We start from the raw sequence: 22,350 nt of genomic DNA, 5'->3' as shown, positions 1-22,350 counted from the left end.
CTGCACCTTCACTTCACAGGGCAAGCCCTGTTCCTGCTGTTGCTGTTGCAATTGCTAAAATATCCTGAAACCTCTGTGCTGAGTTATGAGAAATTTCTGTAATTTTTAGCTTCTGAACTTTCAGTCTCCTAGCCTCCATTTCTCAGACCAATTTGCCAGTTCTCTACTGGAGAGACAGCAACTTATGCTAAGAAGATTTAGACAGAATGAGAGGCCATGTAAACAAGCTATTAGTGTAATGTCTGCAATGCTATGAAAAATACAGTCAGCTACAGGACATGGCACATCCACAGGTATCCTTCATGCTGAGTGATACTTCATACCAACATTGAGGAATAGGCCATATAGGTTTGGTGCTGATGCAGCTCCATCCCTGACCAAACCAAGGACATAGTGCATCAGATGCAGAGATGCTGGACCTGCATTTTGTTGGTACTGTGACTGGAATAGTTCACCATATATTTTTCAGAGGACACCGTGTTATCCCATGGAACATTCTAGAAGAAGCTCCATCTTGACATGACTTGGTGTTCTGGTCTGAAATTGATTCCAAGCACAACCACTTTCAAATAAAATCCATCTGCAGACAGAGCTTCCTGAACAGAAATAGGCTCCGACATTCAGGAGGCTTGGCTGAGGAGTTGGGATGCCTCTCAACAAAAACAAGAAGAGCCTGATGTCTGAGCCCTTTGCTGGGCATCAGCCTTCTTCTGAGATGGCAAGCCCGTTTGCCCGCATTCTTCAAAAAGAGGAATGGCCTTTAAGCCGGTGGTTCATACCTGTGATCCCAGCACCGTGGAAGCTGAGGGAGGAAGATTGTGTGACGCTGAGGCCAACCTGGGCTACATAATGAGATCTGAGACAGCTGGGACTACAGAGGGAGACTTTGTTTCAAAAGCAACAAGAAAGAAAAATAGAAATAGTCTTTAGATATATTTGAGCGACTAGAGACAGGCTGGAACTTTCCTAAAGGTGAAACTAGTGGTCTGGATTGTAGTGGACAAATGTCCTCTTTAAGAGTTTCCAATTCAAAGTACGATTTTATACAGCCTATTTAAGTTTTCCGTCTTCTAAGACACATTAAAAAATTCTGTTTCCTCTGGTCCATTTCCTTCTTTTTCACTTCTAACACACTTGACTCTTTCCAAGATACTGAAATAAAAGTTATATATTAATCTCTGGGCTTTCCATCAATAATTTCTGAGGCCATCTTAAAGAGACACCCTATAAAAGGCGTGAAGTTGAAGAACCATGAAAACCATCAAAACCAACCTTTGATTTTACCCCTGCACGACGCAAGACCCTGGAAGGAGAAGCGATTTGAGGGGACAGCAGCCCACCACCATCTGATGATAGGTGAGGACTCTGCTTACCTCTGGTGACTCCTTTCAAAAAGTAAGTCTTTTAAGATTTTGATCCCCCAAATTAATGTTGCTTAAGCACCCTAAATACAAAAATGAGTCCATTGATCCTACATATATGGTAGAAGGGAAGGGAGGAAGTAAACCATGCTGAGCAAATGAATAATGGTGAGACTCGTTTAATTAGACCTAGTTAGACGATCAATTCAGACCCAGCATGCACAGGGCTTGGAGTTGCACCTTCTGGGGCTAAAGCAGGCTGCAAATTGAGGCTGGAAAGTGGGAAGGGGTAACTTTGCCTACTCAGCGATATTGCATCAATACCCTGTCATCCGATAGCTTCCTTGTTGCATCTGCCTGGAGTCACAGGGTGTTCCCTGCTGAGCCTGACTGTGTCCTCTAAGTCACTTCAGCCTCTCAAAATCCTTCCCTCTGGGCCTTTCCCATAAGCACATTCTTACAGGAGCATATAAAAGACCCATGCATCTCAGCAGAACAGTTCTCTAGCTGCCACGGGAGGCCAAGGCACATGGCAGGTAAGACAAGTTAACCTTTCCTGGTTCCTGCAAAGTGGATGATGAAACCTCATGAGGACTGGAGAACGTGTAGTCCTAGATTTAGACTTGTCTTCCTGGGGCATTTTCTGGTGCCAGATTTACCTACCGATTGGCAACTTCTTCCTGTGGGTTGTAGGGGTGACTAAATCCGCTGCAGGGCAAGGAGCCTTTTCTGCACAGGAAACCAGGCAGAGTCATAAACTGACAGGTCTAGAAGGTTCCCTGAACCTTTCTCATCTGTGCTGTATGGAAACTGAGGCCCAAGACAGGAGTCTGGGGTAGCTCAGAAAGTCGGGAGACAGTACTGAATGTGATGTTCTGTGGACAGCTGTGAAATGATCGCCGTCCTCTGTAGCAAGATGATGTCATGTTTCCGAGAGGGGGGTCTCTAAGCCAGCGCTCTTGGATCTTCATCTTCATGCCTGCTGGCTGCAGCAGATCTGAATATCTGGTCAGCCCTGACGGTTTAGTCCCTGCTGTTTTAAACATTCTGGGGTCCCTCTGGTCTCTACCAGGTACCTGAAGTGTAACAGTATTAGATGGGCTTCCTTTGGGGAGGGTTGAATTGCATTGCTTTTTATGTAACTAGCTATATTCAGCACATACCCAGTATCTCACCTCCAGCTAGGCAAAGGCTGCTGGAGCTTTTCTGCCACGGAGAGCTTGAGAAAAGCCGCTGAGAATATAGAAGGAAAATAAACTCAATCTCAAACTCAGTTTCTCATACTGGCCTGTCACAGCCTGCTTCTGACACAAGGTCTGGGAGAATTCCCCACCCACAAGCAAGTAGCTGGATGCCAGCTGGGTGTTCCTAATCCCAGTCAGTTCTGACGGTCTCTACCTGGGGATATCATCAGATCTCACAGGTGGAGAGCTCGTCCCCAAGGCTGAACGCTGATTTCAGACTCCAGTCACAAGCTCCAGGTGGCTCTGCCTGTGCTTCTGACTGTGTCCCCAGGATGCCTCCTCAAATTTGATCATCTTGCTGGAGATGCTCAGTAACTCAAGGGAACACTTGGTTATTTCAAGGGACACAGATGAAAGAGCGCTCAGAGCAAGTAAGTATTGAGAAGGTGCATGAAGCGACTCTGCTCTCTCTGGGCACACCGCCTTCCAGCAACTTCCACATGTACAAGCATCTGGAAGCCATTGGGAGTTTTATGGAGATCTTTATAGCATAAGTACAATATAAGCCTAGACAGCCGGCTAGACCTACTACCAATAGGCTGAGCGGGGGAATCCCAGCAAGGCTTGTCTGTTGAGATTCTTCTTAGCTTCTTAGAGCAGTGTTCTTCCCACCCTCCCAGACACAGGGCAGGATCCCTTCTGAGACAGGAGGGTTAGGCTCCATCATCAGATTTCACGGTCAGTGTCAATACAGAAAGATGCGTGGGTGGCAACTAGAGAGTTTCTACAATGTTCCTCAGAAAACACAGCAACAGTTTCTATATCCTAATTTAGAGAGGGAGTTTATGAGCCAGGAACTTCTGTGAATGAAAATCTCACGCGCGCACGTGTGTGTGTGTGTGTGTGTGTGTGTGTGCATGTACATGTGCATGCATGTGTGATCAAATATCAAATGAGATATGTAATATGTGAAACAGAGATACATATCATCTATCATATAAAATTGCAGCTGTCTCCTCTTTATTCTGGAGCTGTCTGAAAGGTCAAATCGTGTTCTTCCTGGAGATGGTTATTGGTTTTCCAGATGGCTCTTTCCACCATCAACCTCAACAAGGTTCTTGCCATTGGTGGAAATGAATTCTACAATTCCTTCCCACTCAGTCTTCCAATCTCCTTGGTGACTTGCAAATGTGAGGGTCAAACTCTGGAAGGTCACAGTACTCGTTGCAGTGTGGTCTTCAGAGCCAAACAATTGCCTGTGGCCTTGCTGGAGGTGTAGACACTGGCCCCCCTGCCACCTCCTAAGCCATAGTCTGTATTTTTCCAAGCTCATTAGCAGATTCTTACGCATGCTACAGTATGAGAAATTGGCTAAGAGACTGTCAGCACTTTGACCCCATGCAACCTCCAGATGCCAAGCTTCTCCACTGTCACTCACTCAGCATGTGCTCAGTGCTATTCTGTACCAATGCTATGCTTAGACACACAAGAAGCCAAAAGAACTAAATAAGGCATTGACTTCCAGGAACTCATGGTCTCATATGAAAACAGACATGAAAAGATATGAACAAAACACTCAGGTGGGACAAGAGGGGAATGACCTAACTTTTCCCAGAGAAATCTGATAAGCTTCATAAAGGAGGAGACATCTGGCTGGGGTGTTGAGGCAGAAAGGACACTGTCTGAGTAGAGGCTTGGGGTTGTGTCCCCCTGCCCCCGACACACACACACACACACACACACACACACACACACACACACACACAGGGGAAAAAGAAGCATTGGGTCTCTCTTCAGAGCATGCTGAGTCTCAGGGCAAGATGAAGACTGAGGGGTCTGGGACATGCCCAAACTGAACACGAGGCCAAGGATGCAGGTAAACACCTTAGATAGCACAGAAACCCAATACTCTGCATGCTTTACCCAGGCTGCATTGGGCTACAGTCTTTCCACGCTGTTTGCACACCTGTTTTCCATGTTATGACCCCATATTTGCCTGGCTCTGCTTTTAGCCACACACCCTTCCTCCACACCAACCAGGAACCTCGGCCATGGCACGGAGAATAATTCAGCTTTGGCCTTGAATTCTTTCTTCCTCTTCCTAGTAAAGAAAGTATGTGTGTGCCTCAAAAGAAATGAGTAGCTAGGTTAACTAATCAGGTATGGTGGTTGCTCAGGCTGGAAGGAGGAGGAAATGGGAGGGTGGGTGTTCAATAGGTCCAGAGCCTCGACTTTACAAGATTCGAACATTCAACGTTTCTGTGTTGTGTGGTTTACATTGTAATGGTGGAGACATGTATACTGTTTTTATAAACACTGTTAAAAACAAAAACACCTCAGCAACACTGTAAAATCACATTTTGTTGACTCAACAGATTCTGTGAGAGTCCTGTAGTCACAAAGAAACACTAACAGAAAGGTGTGGGGCAGACATCTTCGTGCTCAGGCTGAGACAGGAGGATTATGAGTTCAAGGCCAGCCTGGGCTACAGAGCGAGTTCCAGGACACCTGGACCTACACAGAGAAAACCTGTTTTGAAAAAAGTCTTGGCCAGAGAGATATTTATTCATATCTTCCCGTTTCTCTAAAGTTATCTTATGAAAGATACATTGAAAAAGGTAGGGGGAGGCCTTGGAGGGCCAGGCACGCTGATAAATCATAGGACACTTGCCTAATGTGGACAAGCCCCGAGTCACCAGCAGGAGGGAGAGGGAGTGGGGAGAGAAGAAATCAAGAAAGGAATGGAGGAAGAGGAGACAAAACTGCTCAAATTTTAGTCTGGTGATTTAGGCTTAGAGTGAGAAGTCATGATGAGGACGTCAGTGTAGGAACTGAGGCTCTGCAGGCGGCCCCAGACACAGCTGTGGGCCCAGGGAAACTCAGGTTTGTCCCAACCTTCTTCCATATGTTCCCACCAAGTTGATTTTTTTTGAGGGAGGGGAAAGCCTGGTGGAAATTTTGAGGAATGGTGTGGTGTCCTCTCCCAGCCCACGCCCTGTGCCACCCAAGAGGAGCCTGGCTAGCAGGAACCAAGCTCTCTGGAGAAGAAGGGAGGCTTGGAAACATTTCTCCTAACTGTGACATAACCAGCCCGGGCTCCCCGGGCATAATGGGACATCCTAGGTCATTTGACCCTGTCCCCTTACTGGCAGGCCAGTGGCCCAGTGTTAAGTAATTTTCCCAGGCTCCAGGTGCTGGGTGGGGCGACCACAGAGTAGAACTCAGGGCCTCGGACCCTCAAGCTTCTTTTCCCTCATCTTCCTGGCTCTCCCAGTCTGTGCACACCATGAGTGCGCGTGGCCACGGCATCTGGTTTCACCCTGGCTTTCCTATTTTCTGAGATTCCATCTCTTTCCGTGGGGCCCAGTGAAGCTCCTAGTATGACCCTGGTCTCTTTTCAGCAATGAAAGTCCTTCTGCGCCTCCCAGCCCTCCTGGCTTCCCTGACCTTGCTCCAGATGGCAGCATCTACCAGAAACGGTAAGTGCCATACTGTATTCACTTCTTGGAATAAGGCTGGGACAAAAGCACTAGAAGCTGTGTGGCTGGGGACAATATAGGTTTAGTCACACACCCAGAAGGCTAGAGATCCAAGGTGAAGGTAATGGAAGCGCCATGTTCCTCCCGAAGGCTCTAAGGGGCTCCCTTGTCTGTTCCAGCTTCTGATGGCTCCAGACATCTTCAGTTTCCTTGGCTTGTAACCCTGTCTCTATGTGTCCTCTCTGTGTATCTTTTCCCACCATTCACTGAACTTTGGGTTCACGATCATTAGCATGACCTCATCTGAATTAATCATATCTGTAGAGACTATTTGGAAATAAGGTCACACGCTGAACCTTCCAACCAGACACAGTTTAACCCACGGTACTCTCCTTGAAGGGAATAGATGCTGCCTCTTGTACTCCATACCCCAACCTGAGGCGATCAAGGAGCACATCTTTCCTTTAGTATCCTCACGTTCCTTGCTCCAGCGTCCTGGCTATTGGGTAAATTCTGAGAGGCTTGCTTAAGGACCCACAAGACCATCTCACCAGAAACCAGGAAGCCCAAGCTGAGTGGTCACACTGGACATCCTCTTCCTGGGCACTCCCAGGAATTTTGACATCTTGCTGAAGAGCAGACTGGACTCTTCCCACTCTGTGTCTCCTTCTTTTAAGGATATTGTTCTCAATCTGCAAGTCAAGACCCCTTTGAGGGGTTGAATGACCCTTTCCCAAGTGTCACCTAAGACCATGGGAAATATCAGATATTGACATTATGATTCATAAACAATATCAAAATTACAGTCATGAAGTAGCACTGAAAATAATTTTATGGCTGGGAAGTCATTAGGGAGGTTGATAACCACTGTTTTAGGGAGCCTTGGAAAGTGTCCTTAGTTCCCTACCTGCACTGGTTTGAGATATAAGATGATGGCTGAGAGGAAAGCAGAAGTAAGGGGAACTCAGGAGTGATACGTGATATCCTGCTTCCTACTTTTGCCTCCCCAAGCTACAAGAACTGCCACCATCCGTGAAACAGTGGATGAGGTCAAGGTCCAGGTCAACAAGGCCTTCCTGGATTCCCGGGACAGGTAAGTGAGACATGCAGACATGTGTGTGAACTCCCTTTCCAGGCGACTGACAAGTGCACCTAGACCAGCCCCAACAAGCCAGGGAGCCAAAGGAATTATAAAACTTGCCCTTCCACCTCCACCCCCACCACGTAGGTAGCAAATAGGAACAACAGCTTCCAAGTCCCCAAATCCCAGCTTCTAATGGTCTTGAGAGGACACCCAGTGAAACTCCAAAAGGACTTCCCTCCTTGTGGCCCCGGGTTTCCTTTGATTATGCCTGCCAGACTCAGGAAGTTTTTAATTTAACTAATGTACTTGGGTCAGGCGCTCCAGAAACAGAACCACAAGCACGGAGTCCGTGCAGGTAGTTTACCAGAGATGTGTCCTTGAGGAAGTTGCCACATAATACAAATTTAAATGAGGACACAGTTTGCAGTGTGGCCTCAACCTGGCCAACCCGCCACCACCCAGAGAGACCTAGAGTGTATGGTGTACTGTGGAGTCTGCCCCACCTTGGAGCAAGAGGGTATAGCTTTCACATACCCACATAAGGCTGATGTGGCCCAGACTTGGGGCTCCAATGGCAAGAGTTAAGTATGCTGGTGCTGTTACTGGGAACCGCTAACCAGGCAGCCACAAGGGCTCAGGAGCAAGTGTCTAATGAGGCTGCAGCAGTGATCCTTTGGGGGCTGCACCCACAGCAGCTGGACAAACCCTCCTGATGGATCTGAGGCACCTGAGCAGCAGATCAAACCACCATCTACCCTGTGAAGGGGCTGGAGCTCATGAAACCAGCAATTCGGACCAGTTCCTTCCCTCAGGAAGTCTACCTTCCACCAGTAAGGGGCAAAGAGAGCTGCGGATGTAGCTCAGTGCCACAGTGACAGAGTCCTAGCCAAGCAAGTGCAAAGCTGTGGGTTCAATCCCCAGTCGGGGTGGGGGGAGGGAGGATGGCCATAGCAGTGCGTAGAAGACGTCTTCAATCCTTCATAGTTCTGTCTCTCAGCCTCATCGCTGGGTGAGCTCTCTAGTCCATGATTTTTGTGGGTGACTTTTAGATTGCTTTTAGTCCCCAGGAACTGTGTCATTTCACAAGTTCAAAGGTCAGCCTAAGGAGTTGGCTTCCTTGACTCTGAAGTGCTTGGGCTCTGCGGTGACAAGAGGGAGCCCAGAGGTCCTCTCCCTTGTTCAGGACTCCCCCCACCCACTGTCCTTGGGGGCTGAGTGGAGAGAGGAGCAGGGAAGCCAGGGATGACAAATCCACTAGTCCTGAACATCTCAGTGGCTTAGTAGGGCCTCTCTTTGGGTACTTTTCTGAGTGTGTAAAGAAATCTGTTATCAACTCAAAGACCTGGAAAGTTCTCTGGCCTGCACTGAGAGCTCCGAACCTGTGCTTGGGGCATCTGGCTTTAGACCTGACCCCACCCCCTCTGGGCTACAGAGCTACACTGTCTCATAAAAACAGAAAAAGGATGTGCATGGTATTGTGTGACTTTAATCCAGGCACCCAAGAGGCAGAGGCAGGCAGACCTCTGTAAGTTTGAGGCCAGCCTGGTCTACATATTGAATTCCAGGCTAGCCAGAGCTGTTGCATGATAAAATCTTGCGGGTTTTTTGTTTGTTTTGGATTGGTTTGGGGGGGTTAGTTTGTTTTGGGGGTTGTTTGTGTTTTGTTTTGTTTTTTCAAGACAGGGTTTTTCTGTATAACAGCCCTGGCTGTCCTGGGACTTGCTTTGTAGAGCAGGCTGAGTTCTGGGGTTAAAGGTGTTGCCACCTTTAAAGGCAGCGTGGCTCTTTGTAGGGAGGTTAGGCTAGGGCTGGCCCTCCTTTGCCTTTCTTCTCATCTCATTCGGCCCTTGGGATAAGCCATGACACCCACAGCACTTTAAACGAAGCTAATGGCCTAATATGAAGAGACAAGACAGGCATTGTAGCCAGTGAGTTAAACATAACCAGAAGACTGGTTTTGTGAAAACCTGAGCCATTTTCAATATTTCAGAGCCTTAGAGACAAGGGCCTCATAGAGAGATCTCACACACTAGGAAACTGAGGAACAGTGAGGCAGGAGGATCTTTAAGTCCCTAGCCTCTCTGAATTGCCATAGACTTCACAGTGGAAGGCCTTGAGGACTCTTGTTTTGCACGTGGAAGATAAAGCGCTAAGACTGAGCTTCCCTGAGACGGTTGACATGAGGTTGGGTGCTTCTGGGCACAGACTCTACACTAGCTCTAGGGTCAGATGCTTGAGCAGAAATGGAGGCCCATTCATGTCCCGGTCCTAAAATTCTTAGGTTATGAGGCTCAGCAGTGTAGCAGGAGTTCTCAAGTCTAGATTCATCTGTTGCAGGACTTGGGTGGTCTTAAGATAACCAGTTAGTTCTGACACAGCCATCCAGGTACAATCTTTTGATTTTGGGGCTCTTTTGATCCATCCACCGGCTTTACGTAAGGTCAGACTTAGCTATGCTTCATAGCCACAGTGGTTTCCTTCTCCCCAAAGAGGTTTTTCCAGCAGCACCAGACGAGACAAGGGGGAGATGCTGAGAGCCCATGTTTCCTTCTCAGAAACCCTGTGTCTCCCCCGTTCACACACTCCCTTGCCCCTCTCCTGTGAGCTACCGACAAACTTCCGCAGAGTCAACTCATGAGCCCCACTGGTTCCTGCCGCAGGCTGAAGACTGACATGAGCAACCTGGCTCCTACCGTCCGTCACCTCTCAGGGTACCTCAAGCAAGCCAAAGGCCGGACACGCACAGCCATCCGCGTCGGGCAGGTGTGGGAGCAGTCTCTAAAAAGACTGAGGAGGATGGTGCCCTTGACCAATGTCACAGGTACAGACAGTTCACTAGCCCTCTAATGACAGGGAGGGACCATGAGTACAGACAGAGCCCACCAAAAGCTGCTAGGGACTATCTCCACCAAGAGGCGTGTCTGTCTTCCTTCTTAGTTAAACCCAAAGGCCACACTGGCAGAGCTCAGAGGGCCTTCAGGGACAGCTAAGCCAATGTCCCTTTTGCAGATGAAAGAACTCGTGACAAGGTTATAATGTCAACTGATAGAGAAGGAACATTTGTGCTCAGTGTGTTGTGACAGTTTGTAAGTGACTGCCTGGAGGAAATGCCAAAGTCAATAAACAGGGTTTCTGGCCCCAGACCAGGGTCCTCACTACTGCAGATGGAGAGGAGCTGTAAGCCACCAGTGTCATATGAGATTGCTCTCACGAGGTGAAACTTCTAGCCTGTTCTGGGGAACACTGAACTGTCACCTCTAGTCTGACCCCCTGCCTGTTGGCAGTGTCTCAGAACTCCGCCCTGTTTGGGTTTCTCTTCTGTTTCAGGCCAAGGCCTGGACTTGACTTCGCTCTCTTGGGAAGTGGGCTGTGGTCACCCGGCTCCGACAGTGACTTGCAACATAAGCAACCCTTACCGGACCATCACTGGAGACTGTAACAACAGGTGACCCTACCAGCCACCACTCCAGCAAGCATCTCTGCCCCTTGGGCTTTGCAGGCACAACTACTGGATCCCTTTAAAGATCCCTCATCTCCAGTGAGGTCACTGTGACCCACTGGGAGCGGCCCTTTCCATCGAGCAGACAGTCCCATGTCCTGGGCTTGGGAAAATGCAGACCCCCACAGGGCCCCTCCTCCGCATCCTCTTTCCCTCCTGCAGAGCTCAGGTTAAGGGTACCAGGGTGAAGGCAGGGTACCATGAGGTCACCTGCCAAAGCTCAGAGCTGTCTTGCTGGGTTTCAGGAAGAATCCAGAGCTGGGATCCGCCAACAGGGCGCTGGCTCGATGGCTGCCCGCAGAGTATGAAGACGGGCTCTCCCTCCCCTTCGGGTGGACGCCAGGGAAGACGCGGAACGGCTTCCCTCTACCGCAGGTGAAGAAGGGCGGGGCACAGGATGGGAGGCAAGGAACCACACACAAGACACAGCACCCAAAAAGGAAAAGGGGAGGCGCAACTCAAATTAGGACTTGCACCCTAGCGATATGTTCCCCGAACCGCCACGAGAGGGCGGCAGAGCCCGGGGCCCAGCCAGGTGGTGGCGGTAATGTCCCAACTGTCACAGGCCTGATACCCTGGGGTCTCCCAGGCAGATGGTTTCCTCTCTCTATTCTACTTGCGCCTATCCTGCCCCAGCCCCTGGAGTGCACCAGCTGTCGTTTTACTGCAGGTCTGATCTGTTGCCCTCATCTGAGCTGGCAGTCCCTCCCCAGGGTCCTTCTTCCCATGCCCAGAAACCTGGCACGTCTGTCACAGGCATGTCAGCATCAGCCTGCCTTGGCTTTCTCTCTCCATAGTAAGGACGTTTGACCATTGTCCAGTCACACAGACGTAGGTTCAATCCCATCCTACCCCTTTGTAGCTGCATTGACTCCCCTCTCTAAGGCCGGGTCCTCATCTACAAAGTTACCATTCACCCCTCCTCGTTGGGGATTGCATTGTAGATTCCCTAACAATCTGTGGTAGGATCTGACGCCGCAAAGCATGCTTTCCTCCAGCCTGACTCCCCTCCTCTCTACCTGCAGCCCCGTGACGTCTCTAACCAGGTCCTTGACTATCTGAATGAGGAGGAAATTCTGGACCAAAACAGATCTCTGCTCTTCATGCAGTGGGGTCAGATCGTGGACCACGATCTGGACTTTGCCCCTGAAACTGAGATGGGGAGCGACAACTACTCCAAAGCCCAGTGCGATGAACTCTGCATCCAGGGAGACAACTGCTTTCCCATCATGGTAGGCCTCTGCCTCCAGGTAGATGTCCCTGACGCCCCGTGCAGCTTCCAGTGTAGCACACACTTCCAGCCCAAAGATCAGGACCTCTTGATCCTGACGTCACAGCTCCCCATCCACTCATAGGCTCATCCATCCACTCAGTAATCAGACAATAAGAACCTACTCTGCGCCAGGGAAAGGCGCAAGCACCAGGGATTCAACGGCAAGATACTGTGTTTGCGCTCAAGAGCAGCAGGCTGGCATAGAAACGAGCACGCGAACTATTGACAGGATTAGGAAGTCTGAGCTCGTCTATATCACCCAGCAGCATCTAAGTCTCCGGGGGGATTTATTAGAAACCCAAAATCTCAAGGCCCCACCCATGTTGGGAGATAGAATCTGACTTTTATCAAGACATATCCATCTGTCCCACCCACCCACCACCTTTCAGCCATGGGATTCATCCTATGCTTGGTTTATGGAAGTCTGCTGCATGTTGCCCTTTCCCCGAAGGAGCTGGAAGCAGATTAGTGACTCAGTGAGCAGCAAGGATATGGAATGCCCAGCAGGAGAGGGATTTGCAATAGTCTCCTCGTCTTAACCATAGAGTTTGCATTTACAGAGTTATTTGTTTACTCGACAACAAATCAAGACTGGGTTGTGGTGAAAAAAAAAAACACAAACAAACAAGCAAAACAAAAAAAAGAAAAAAACTGCACCATGAACTGAGGCTGATCCAGACTTGAGTCTCACATTTTTCCCTCCTAGTTTGTGGGTGCTGAGGCAAGTTAATTTATTGACACTGTTTCTCATGTGTAAGAGACTCACAGGCTCTCTGGGGGACAGAATGAGGTGAAGTATGCATCCAGGCTGGCACGTGGAATTCCATGGTTGCTATTTCAGGACTAATTACTAAGGCTCATGTCATACATTGCTTGCCTGTCTGGGGCTCTCAGGAAATCCTGCCATTTCAGAGCTCTTGCTGTGAAAGAATGAATCATTATTTTCTGTTCTTGCACATCAGGGTATAATGAACTTTGGAGTGTTATGGGCCCAGGAAGTATAATGTCAGAAGGAGGCATCTAGGGCCAGTGTCTGGCAAAAGTCCCACAAGAGTGCGTGAACATCTTTTCTACCAGACTGACCCTGGGGAGGGTGACCAGGGGACAGATGTTTGGTCCTCATGCAGTCATTTCCCAAACCATCTCTCTACAGTTTCCCAAGGGTGACCCTAAATTGAAGACTCAGGGGAAATGCCTGCCTTTCTTCAGAGCTGGATTTGTCTGCCCTACATCACCTTACCAATCCCTGGCCCGAGAACAAATCAATGCTCTAACTTCTTTCATGGATGCTAGCATGGTGTATGGTTCTGAGCCAAGCCTGGCAAATCGACTTCGAAACCTCAGCAGCCCCCTGGGTCTCATGGCTGTCAATGAAGAGGTCTCAGATCACGGACGGCCCCTCCTGCCTTTTGTCAATGTGAAGCCCAGCCCCTGTGAGGTCATCAACAGAACGGCTGGCGTTCCCTGCTTCCTGGCAGGTAAGTCGAGTCTGGGGAAAAAGAAAGGGGCTAAGGGACAAAGGGATCATCCAAGGAAGCTTCTCCGTCCCAGCACCTTTCCAGGACAATGCCCCAAGCCTCCACTATCTGCAGCACTGAACAAGGAGTAGAGAAAGGGCCCAGATAAGTGTTCACTGCAGAACAAAATAAGTCCAGAAAAAGACACAAAGAAAACCCACATATCCCCGTCATCCACCAAAGTTAGTCATTAGTATTTTCATATAAATCTTCCTTGTGTTCCTTGGGTATAGTTCTAGCCCAGCTTGGTGGTACAGTTCCATAATCCCACCATGTCCCTCGTCTGTCGCTCTCCACCTGATTTCCTTTAGACTTCCTTGAAGGAGGGGCTTTGGAGAGAGTCCTGGGGGCTCCATCTTTCTGTGTGCAGGTTCCTGTTCCTGGTCCCGCTTAGAAAGAACCCATCTTCCTGCCTTTTGGACTTTTAGGAGACTCCCGCGCCTCGGAGCAGATTTTGCTGGCCACATCCCATACGCTGTTTCTCCGGGAGCACAACCGACTGGCCAGAGAGCTGAGCAGACTCAACCCCCAGTGGGATGGTGAGAAGCTCTATCAGGAAGCCAGGAGAATCATGGGAGCCCTCATACAGGTACGGAGAAGGAGCACCTGCCACTCGGAGCCGCCTGCGCCAGCTCCCACCTCTGCTGTCTGTGCAGCAGCTCCAGCTGCCTGCTGTTCCCACACTCTTCCTCACTCCTTCCTCTCCTGCGCCCCTCTCCAAGCACCTGATCAGCTCCCTGCTTTAAAACATACCCCACGTTCCGGATGTGGGGAGTCATCCATGTGTGGTCCTCCATGAGCCTGCCCCGTTCCCATCACTGCACCCACAGGTTCTCTCACGATTGAGGCTCTTCCCTTGCAATGACTTCAGCTATTTTCATTTCTCTTCTTCTTGAATTCTCTCTCTGTAAGCTACATGCCATAGACATTCTTGAGTTTGGATTGCTTTATCAACTAACTGAAAGAACTGTGTGTGTGTGTGTGTGTGTGTGTGTGTGTGTGTGTGTGTGTGTGTGTGTGTGTGTGTGGTGGGTTGGTTGGATTTTAAGATAGGGTCTCATTTAGCCCACACTGACTGTGACCTTCCGATACTCCAGCCTCTTCCTTCTGAGCTCTGAGCTCATGAGTGTTCAACATCGTATCTGGGCGCTAAGTAGATACGATCCCCAGGGTCTGCTGGAGGTTCTGTATTAGCCTATTTTCTCCTGTTGTGTGGGTGACTAACTTCAGCTCATCTTTCCCATGTCTAGCCTCTGTTATTTCCACTCCACTGCTGAGTGGACTCAAGCTTATTATTCCTGTATTATTACTATTATTTCAAGTAGTGCATTTTCAATTCCATAATTTTGTTACTTTTTTACTTTTAAAACTTCTTTGCTGAGATGATTCCCTTTCCCACCGGTTTCAGGAAAACCTGTATTCTGATGAGGCATCTTTAAGATGGTGACTTTAAAATCGTTATCAGCTGTAGGCAGGGCTGCATCTCAGTGGCAGAGTGCAGGCCTAGACAGTCAAGGCTCTGGGTTCAATCTGAAACACTGCAGCAAATAAATTACACACTATGTGTTTGTCCGCGTGCTTGGGGTATGCATATGTGTCTGGGGGTTTGCATGTACATATGTGTATGTGGAGGTCAGAGGTCAGACTCCCTCATGTGTCATTCCTTCAGAAAACTAAGCACATACTTTAGCTTGGAACTTACACAGTAGGCTAGGCTGGCCGGCCCACAAGCTGCAGGGATCTACCTGCCTCTGCCTCCCCAGCTCTGTGTTCTGGGGAGCAAAGCAGGTCTTTGTGCTTGCAAAGCAAAGCGTTCTGCTGACTGGGCCATCTCCCCAGGGCTGCATAAACTCCTTATGAACTAACTCATCTGACTCCTGTCACTATTGGCATCAGTTGATGCATTTTCTCACTCAAACTGCGGTTTTCCTGGCTCGAAGTATTACTGAACATTCCAGTGACTTTAATACTATCTGAATCTTTGCTCTAGCTTGTCTTTACCCTGCTGAGGTCTAGCACACAGGTTCTAGTCTGCTTTTGTTTCCGTTCCAGTGACAGCTTGGTTCCAGGTCCTTCCAGTGCCCAATGGTCCTCTTCATTCTTCCAGTGCATATGAACTTCCCATTCCATTCCTGCTGGTGCTGATTCAGGGCTCCAAAGTTGGTTTTTTCTGGCTCTCTGTTGTTGCTAAGCAACCTCCTATAGAAGCAGAAGCCACCATGCCTGGGTCTCCTTGGTGAGGAGCCAAGGGTGAGAGGAATCAGTGTTCCACTGCCCCCCAGAAGGCTGAGATGGTCTGTCACCTGGACTGAGGAGCAGGGAAGCTTGGCTGGGCTCTGGAGGGCTTGTGTGTGAGGTAGGGGTTGGGGCTCTCTGCTAGTCTGCACAGGGTTTCCCTGGCCCTTAGTCTCTGAAAAGAGCAGACATAACTTGGCTTCTTTCTGCATGTCTCTGTTAAGCTTCTGCAACCAGTCCTGTCTGGGGATAGAACTCACCACATGGTCATTCCTCAAATTCTGGGTTCCCCAGATAGTTCATATTCTTTTTCTAGCTTTCAGAGTATCTTCTTGAAGTTTTAACTTATGTGTATCTTTATGTAGTCCACAGGGGGTGTGAGGTCCCCTGGAGTTACAGATGGCTATGAACCTTCTGATGTGGGTGTTGGAACTGGACTCAGGTCCTCCAGGAGAGCAGCAAGTGCTCTTAAGCACGGAGCCTCTCTCCGGTCTCACTAGTCTCCTGTTGCACAGGCTGACCTCAGACTCCCTGTGTAGACAAAGCTGACCTCCAACTCCCAATCCTCATGCCTCACACCGCCAGCCCTGGGATTAGAGGTGTGTATCACCACAGCCATGTGGTATTGTTGCTGTCGTTTTAGAGTTGTTTCTTTGAGTTGGAAATAGCAGTCTCACTCTGTAGACCAGGCTGGCCTCAAACTCACAGAGATCTGCCTGCCTCTGCCTCCCGAGTGCTGACGTTAAAGGTGTGTGCTACCAACACCTGGCTGGCTAGGACTTCTTATTGGCTAGCTCTGTCTTACTTATTAACCCATTTCTATAAATATATATATATATATTTCCACGTGGTCTTGGCTTCCCAGAGAATGCCTGAACCTGTTACTTTGGTGGCTACATGGTGTCTCTCCGAGGTCTATCTCTGCCTACCTTTCCCAGAATTCTCCTCGTCTCTTGATCCCACCTATCTTCCTGTCTCTATTGGCCAAACAGTGTTTCATTCATCAACCAATAAGAGAAACATATATCCAGAAGGGCATCCCCATCAGAGCGGGGAGGAAAATAAGGCTATACCACCCTGTTCTAAAACAAAAAGGCACTCATCTTATTTTTAATTATAAGGGTGATCTATTTCCATATAAAATATTAGAGCCAGAAATCCTGTTGCTAAAGCACAGAGCATTAAATTGAAATGACCAGTTAGTATAACCAATGTGAAGACAATCATGAGAAATAGATGAAAGGATGCCAGGATTGATTAGCAATGTCTGCCATGGTCATAGGAATGGAAACTGGTTACAAACGCTATCCATTTGCCACTCTCTTGGCAGCTGTTCCTCTATAGCCTCCCATTGCAGAGAGGAGAGGTTTCCACCTTCTCATGTCCTTTCCTCACGACTTGTGTCTCCCTTCAGATCATCACCTTTAGGGACTATCTCCCCATCCTACTGGGTGATGAGCTACAGAAGTGGATACCCCCGTACCAAGGCTACAAAGAAACTGTAGACCCGAGAATTTCCAATGTCTTCACCTTTGCTTTCCGCTTTGGCCACCTGGAGGTCCCCTCGACTGTGTCCCGCCTGGATGAGAATTATCAGCCATGGGGTTCAGAACCTGAGCTCCCCCTGCACAAGCTCTTCTTCAACACCTGGAGGGTGGTCAAAGATGGTGAGTCTTCTCAGGGAGGTGCCCTTGCCTGGGTCCTCTCATTCCACAACCAGCTTATAGGGACCCCTGGCATGAGAGTCACCTTCCAGACACTTCCTGTGTGACCTTGGACAAGGGAATTCGTCTCACCGAGCCTTAATTTCCTTGTTTGTAAAACGAGGGCAACAACAGAGCCTATGTCATTGGATAGCAAATGAAATGAGATAGGTGTGTAGCACACCCTATTGTAATTCCCAACACACAGGAGTGTTTAGTAAGTAATAGCCATTACATACAGCTGGCTTCCTACTTGGGTAAGACTCTTCTGTCTTTTCCTACCTTAGGCGTTGCTGCACTCTGAAAACAGAATTTGTGAGCTTGGCGAATTGTTCTGTTCTACCTCCATGAGGTGCTATAGGCTGGGTGCAGCTTTCTTATCCCTCAGTCAAAACTGACCTTCCTTCAAGCTTAACCAGTCGGGGCTGTTCCCTGAAGATATATGGTCCTCTTCCTCTAGGGCAATGTGTGGGAAATGAAGGAGCTGACTCCATGAACTAAAACATTAAAAAAAAAACTCTTGCTATTCATTCACCCTTCAGGCCGTGAGTGACCTTTTCTGTCACCTCAGAAACTGTAGCCTGGACTCCTCCTGCCCTGGGACAAAGGGAAGGCTGCATTGTGCTCTTCTCTTCCCACCTCCAGCCAGAACTACCTGGTCATTCCCGTTTCCTATTGAGAGAAGGTATCAGGGCAGAGAGGGCCCAGCACGGAAGATGCCCTCCCCTATTCCTATCTAAGAATGGCCTTTGGTGTCCCTCTGCAGGTGGAATTGATCCTCTGGTTCGAGGCCTGCTGGCCAAGAAGGCCAAACTGGCGCATCAGGATAAAATGATGACGGGGGAACTCCGCAACATGCTGTTCCAGCCGAATCACACCGTTCACGGCTTCGACCTAGCTGCCATCAACATACAGCGCTGCCGAGACCACGGACAGCCTGGTGAGTGGGTCTAAGGGCTCAGTTGGTCTGGAGAACTTTTTGGCTACCTTCTGAGGCTCCTGGACACTCTCCTCTGGAACTCCAAGGAGCCAATTAATCCTAATGCTAGAGACAAGCCCATTTTAACGAGCCTTATGAGACATCCAGGAAACGGAATCTTCTGCTTTCCTGGTGCAGAGACGTGAGTTATCTTAGTGTCACAGAAGAGAACAAGAGCAACAACTCACACATCAAACCAGTTTAAAAGCCCAGAAGCGCCAGATGTGGTGCTATCAGCACACAATCCCAGCACCCCAGAGACCCCGGCAAGAAGATTGTCCACTCCAAGTTAGCATGAGTTCCGCAGAGAAACCTTCACAGAGAGAAGGAGGGCAGGGGAGGATGAAGGGAGGGGAGGAGGGAGACCTGGTGGAGTTTGTATTTGCACACATGAAAACCAGTTTCGCTGTTACTAAGAGCTAGGCTGCTTGATTTCATTTGCTAGTTGTCTGGATTGCTCCTGTCCTCTGCTATGATACTATACCTGGCAAACACGACTGAAGGATGGGCTTAAATTGGCTCAGGGTTTGAAGGTACGGTCAGCCCGTCCTGCAGGGAAGGCATGGTGTCGGCCACATGAGACAGTTGCTCGCAGTGAAGCCGTGGTCAGGAAGTAGCAGGAGATGGATGCTGGTGCCTTCCTATTCATGTTCAGTCCACAGGCTGCCGCTGCCCGTGTTCAGGGTGGACCTTCCCACCGCAATTAACCCTATTGAGAAACTCCCTCTTGAGCATGTCCAGAGATGTCTCCAAACACAGCCTAGGTCTTGTCACATTGACAGTCAGTATCAACAATCACACTGGTTATAGGACTTGAGTCGAGTTCCAGCATCTTTGCTCTTATTGTTTGCACGGCACTTGGTACAGTGCCTGGACCCATAGCAAGTCTCGGGTAAGGTGTCAACACTCGCCCAAGACTGAAGAGCCACAGATGAAAAGACATGCAGCATGTTTCCCTTGTCCTAAAAGCTCTGATCCCAGACCTTCCCAGCTTCTGGAGGTAGAGTGCTTTACATCCCCAAGGGAGAACACAAGGGACAAGGTCCTGGGATGAGCCAGCCCTATCTTCCTTCCCCTAGGGTACAACTCCTGGAGAGCTTTCTGTGGCTTGTCACAGCCAAAGACCCTAGAAGAGCTGAGCGCTGTGCTGAGAAATGAGGTGCTGGCCAAGAAGCTGATGGATCTCTATGGAACCCCTGATAACATTGATATCTGGTTAGGGGCCATCGCTGAACCCCTGGTCCGCAGGGGTCGGGTAGGGCCTCTGCTGACCTGCCTCCTGGGTCAGCAATTCCAGCGGATCCGAGATGGGGACAGGTGAGTGGGATCACTGTCTGGGCCAGGGTCAGCCCTTCCCTCCCTTAGGCAGGGTCCCCAATGTGCTTCGTGAGGTCTGACTCCACACCTCACCCTAGGAGGGGTTTTCTGCGTTCCCAAGGGTGTCCTATGGCAGTGCGGGGAGCAGCTAGCCACTGGACTGTGTGACACGACCCTGCTCCATCCCTGTAGGTTCTGGTGGGAGAACCCTGGGGTCTTCACAGAGAAGCAGCGGGACTCTCTACAGAAGATGTCCTTTTCGAGACTGGTCTGTGACAACACTGGCATCAACAAGGTCCCGCTGAACCCATTCCAGCCCAACAGCTACCCCCACAGCTTTGTGGACTGCTCTGCTATCGAGAAGCTTGACCTCACCCCCTGGGCCTCAGTGAAGAAGTAGGAACCTCCTGCCCACGGCTTCCTACACGGCAGATGCCCGTGGTCCAAGATGTCATTTCAAACAAGTTCAATAACCTGTTCCTTTCAAGTTGGGCACCCAAGTTCATTTCTCACACCCTCCAGATAATGATCAGAGGCCACCTCAGCCTTTCTTGCTCTCCCACTCAGGTCCCACCACTTCTAAGCCACCGTCACAGCCTGTGGAAACCACCTGCTCAAGACGCCCCTCCGGCTTGTCAGGTGTCACCTGCCCTCTGCATGAATGAGCACTGGCTGAAGCTGTGACCTCTGACCTTTATGTTTCCTCCTCTCCTCCAGACTAGAGGACAAGTACCCTGAGCCAGAGACTGTCACCTGCTTCTAGGTGTGGCTTGTGGCACTCAGCATGGCGTTCATACAAAGGGCTCAATAAATATCCAACTGTTCCTTCCCAGGGGCAGGCTTTGCAACCACTGCATATGAGTAACTACATGTTTAGAGTCAGACGTGTCTTGTTGCTAAGAGGTCCTGGGCATCAGTCAGTCTGCTGGGGAAGATCAGTAACTGGGTGAGAGGCTAGAGCTCTCAAAGCAGGGAGGAGGTGAGGGACGATGCCACAGAGCAGTAAGAGTGAGCTTGGGGTGACACTGCTGTGGGTACCACGGGTAACCAAGCCTGGATTTCCCAGGAACTAAAGCTGATCTTGTCAGTCATCTAAGAAACACCCTGTTCGGCCTGGACAGTCCTTGGAGTCTGTCAAGCTTCTGGAGCGATGGCTCCAAAGCATTCACTGTTCTGTGGCCCAATGTGTATTTACACAGCCTTTCATTTTTTTTCATAAGGTCTAACTTTATGTCTTAGGTGGACGGTGAACAGACTATGTAGCCCAGAGTAGCCCCAAATTCTCTGTCCACCTAAATTTAGATGATTTCAGCCTTCTTAGTGCTGCAATATACTGCCATGGCCTGGCTGGTAGCCTTTAAAAAAACAAAACAAAACAAAACGAAACGAAACAACCCTCCTGGGGCTGGAGGATGGATCAGGGGCTACTCTCTCAGAGGACTCTGGTTCCATTCCCAGCACCCAAATTGCTGCTCTCAGCTGCCTGAAATGCCAGTCCCAGAAGATCCTCTGCCCCCTTCTGGCCATTGAAAGTACTGCATGAGTGTGGCCTCTAGGCACAGTGCAGGCAAAATACCCATGATGTAAATAAACGAAAATCTATAAATAATAAATAAATAACTGAGACCTTTCGATGTACAAGACCCTAACTCAATACTAGCACTCTAGAAATTAAATAGCTAATGAACAGGTTAGTTGGCTAATTAATCGACTAATCAAATTTACCCTTGTCAGGCCAGATGGTACAGGAGAATCATGAGGTCAAGACTGACCCATGCTACATAGCAAGTTCAAGGTCAGCCTGGTCAACTTAGCAAGACCTTGTCTCAAATAAAAATGGACTGGAGACGGAGCCCAGTGGCAGAGGGCTTGCCTGTTACACACGGGGCCCTGGGTTCCATACCAGCATCACAGGGGGAAGTAGCCAACAGGCAAAGACCAAGCAATCAGAGACTCGTTTCCCCATCTTTGGAGATTCCTGGGGCAGCCTTTGATCATAACCTTGTTCTGCAACCCTCCCCACACCAGCCTGGGATGAGGCTCCCATCTGCGAGCGCACCTCTCCTCCTCAGTAAGTTAGAGAGGGGAGGACTGGTCCTGTTGCTCCCCACAGTGAGCCTTCTTTACCTCACCATCAGCTCCCTCGACGTATGTGAAAAGCCAGGAGAGGAGAAGGTGCATGCCAACCCGATACAGGCCAGCTGTTGGCAAGACCACTGACCAGACACTTCCCTCCCTTCCCGGGATACTGAGGTCTGAACAATGGAAGCCTGGCATGCAGAGACATCTGCCCCCTTGAGGACCCCTGAGCCACTCACTGTGCTAGTCTTCAGGGACACAGGGGCCTCCACTCTTCAGGCAAAGCCTTCCCAGACCTCAGCTTTCCACCCCCCTGGATCTCACTTTCTCCCTCTCCTTCCCAGAGTCTGGGTCGGAATGAGAAAACAGTGAACATGAGCCAGCAAATCTCAGGGCGTGGCCGCCACATTGCTGCTCCACACAGTGGTAGAGGAGGGGGGTGAGGGATGAGTGTCTGCTCTGTGTGGCCTGCCCTCCGAGCTCTAAGACCTAGTTGCCCTCCACACGTGCGCTAGCCAGGGAAGGGCTTCCCAGCACCATCGCTCTAGAAACACAGGGCGACAGATCACACGGGGTCAAGTTCACCGGCCAGAGGGAGCCTCCCCCTGAGGCTGCAGCCCAATCGCAGACACAGAACAGA

The 22,350-nt window shown here is 49.6% G+C and overlaps 1 protein-coding gene across 2 annotated transcripts; it reads left to right on the top strand.

Annotated features, from left to right (window-relative positions):
• Nucleotides 1-1,770: 1,770 nt before the first annotated feature.
• On the top strand, nucleotides 1,771-20,479 carry Lpo (lactoperoxidase). 2 transcript variants are annotated; one of them, XM_040747899.1, is made up of 14 exons: nucleotides 1,771-1,897; nucleotides 2,776-2,976; nucleotides 5,947-6,024; nucleotides 7,036-7,117; nucleotides 9,769-9,929; nucleotides 10,436-10,553; nucleotides 10,853-10,982; nucleotides 11,633-11,839; nucleotides 13,034-13,358; nucleotides 13,826-13,986; nucleotides 17,047-17,299; nucleotides 18,102-18,275; nucleotides 19,394-19,631; nucleotides 19,824-20,479. In XM_040747899.1, exons 2-14 carry the CDS (start codon nucleotides 2,910-2,912, stop codon nucleotides 20,029-20,031), a joined length of 2,202 nt encoding a protein of 733 aa, XP_040603833.1. In that variant the 5' UTR covers nucleotides 1,771-1,897; nucleotides 2,776-2,909; the 3' UTR covers nucleotides 20,032-20,479.
• The last annotated feature ends 1,871 nt before the right edge of the window (nucleotides 20,480-22,350 follow it).

This window comes from Mesocricetus auratus, unplaced genomic scaffold (genome assembly GCF_017639785.1).
Source record: "Mesocricetus auratus isolate SY011 unplaced genomic scaffold, BCM_Maur_2.0 Super-Scaffold_100007, whole genome shotgun sequence".
In the NCBI taxonomy this organism is placed as follows: Eukaryota; Metazoa; Chordata; class Mammalia; order Rodentia; family Cricetidae; genus Mesocricetus; species Mesocricetus auratus.
This window is presented reverse-complemented; position numbering and strand designations above follow the sequence as displayed.

What these genes read in the sequence shown, in the direction of transcription:
- Lpo (XM_040747899.1), top strand. Translation starts at nt 2,910, where the DNA reads ATGCTCAGTAACTCAAGGGAACACTTGGTTATTTCAAGGGACACAGAT. An exon ending in TCATGGGAGCCCTCATACAG is followed by an intron (nt 13,987 to 17,046) that starts GTACGGAGAAGG and finishes GTCTCCCTTCAG; the next exon opens with ATCATCACCTTTAGGGACTA. An exon ending in CGGATCCGAGATGGGGACAG is followed by an intron (nt 19,632 to 19,823) that starts GTGAGTGGGATC and finishes CCATCCCTGTAG; the next exon opens with GTTCTGGTGGGAGAACCCTG.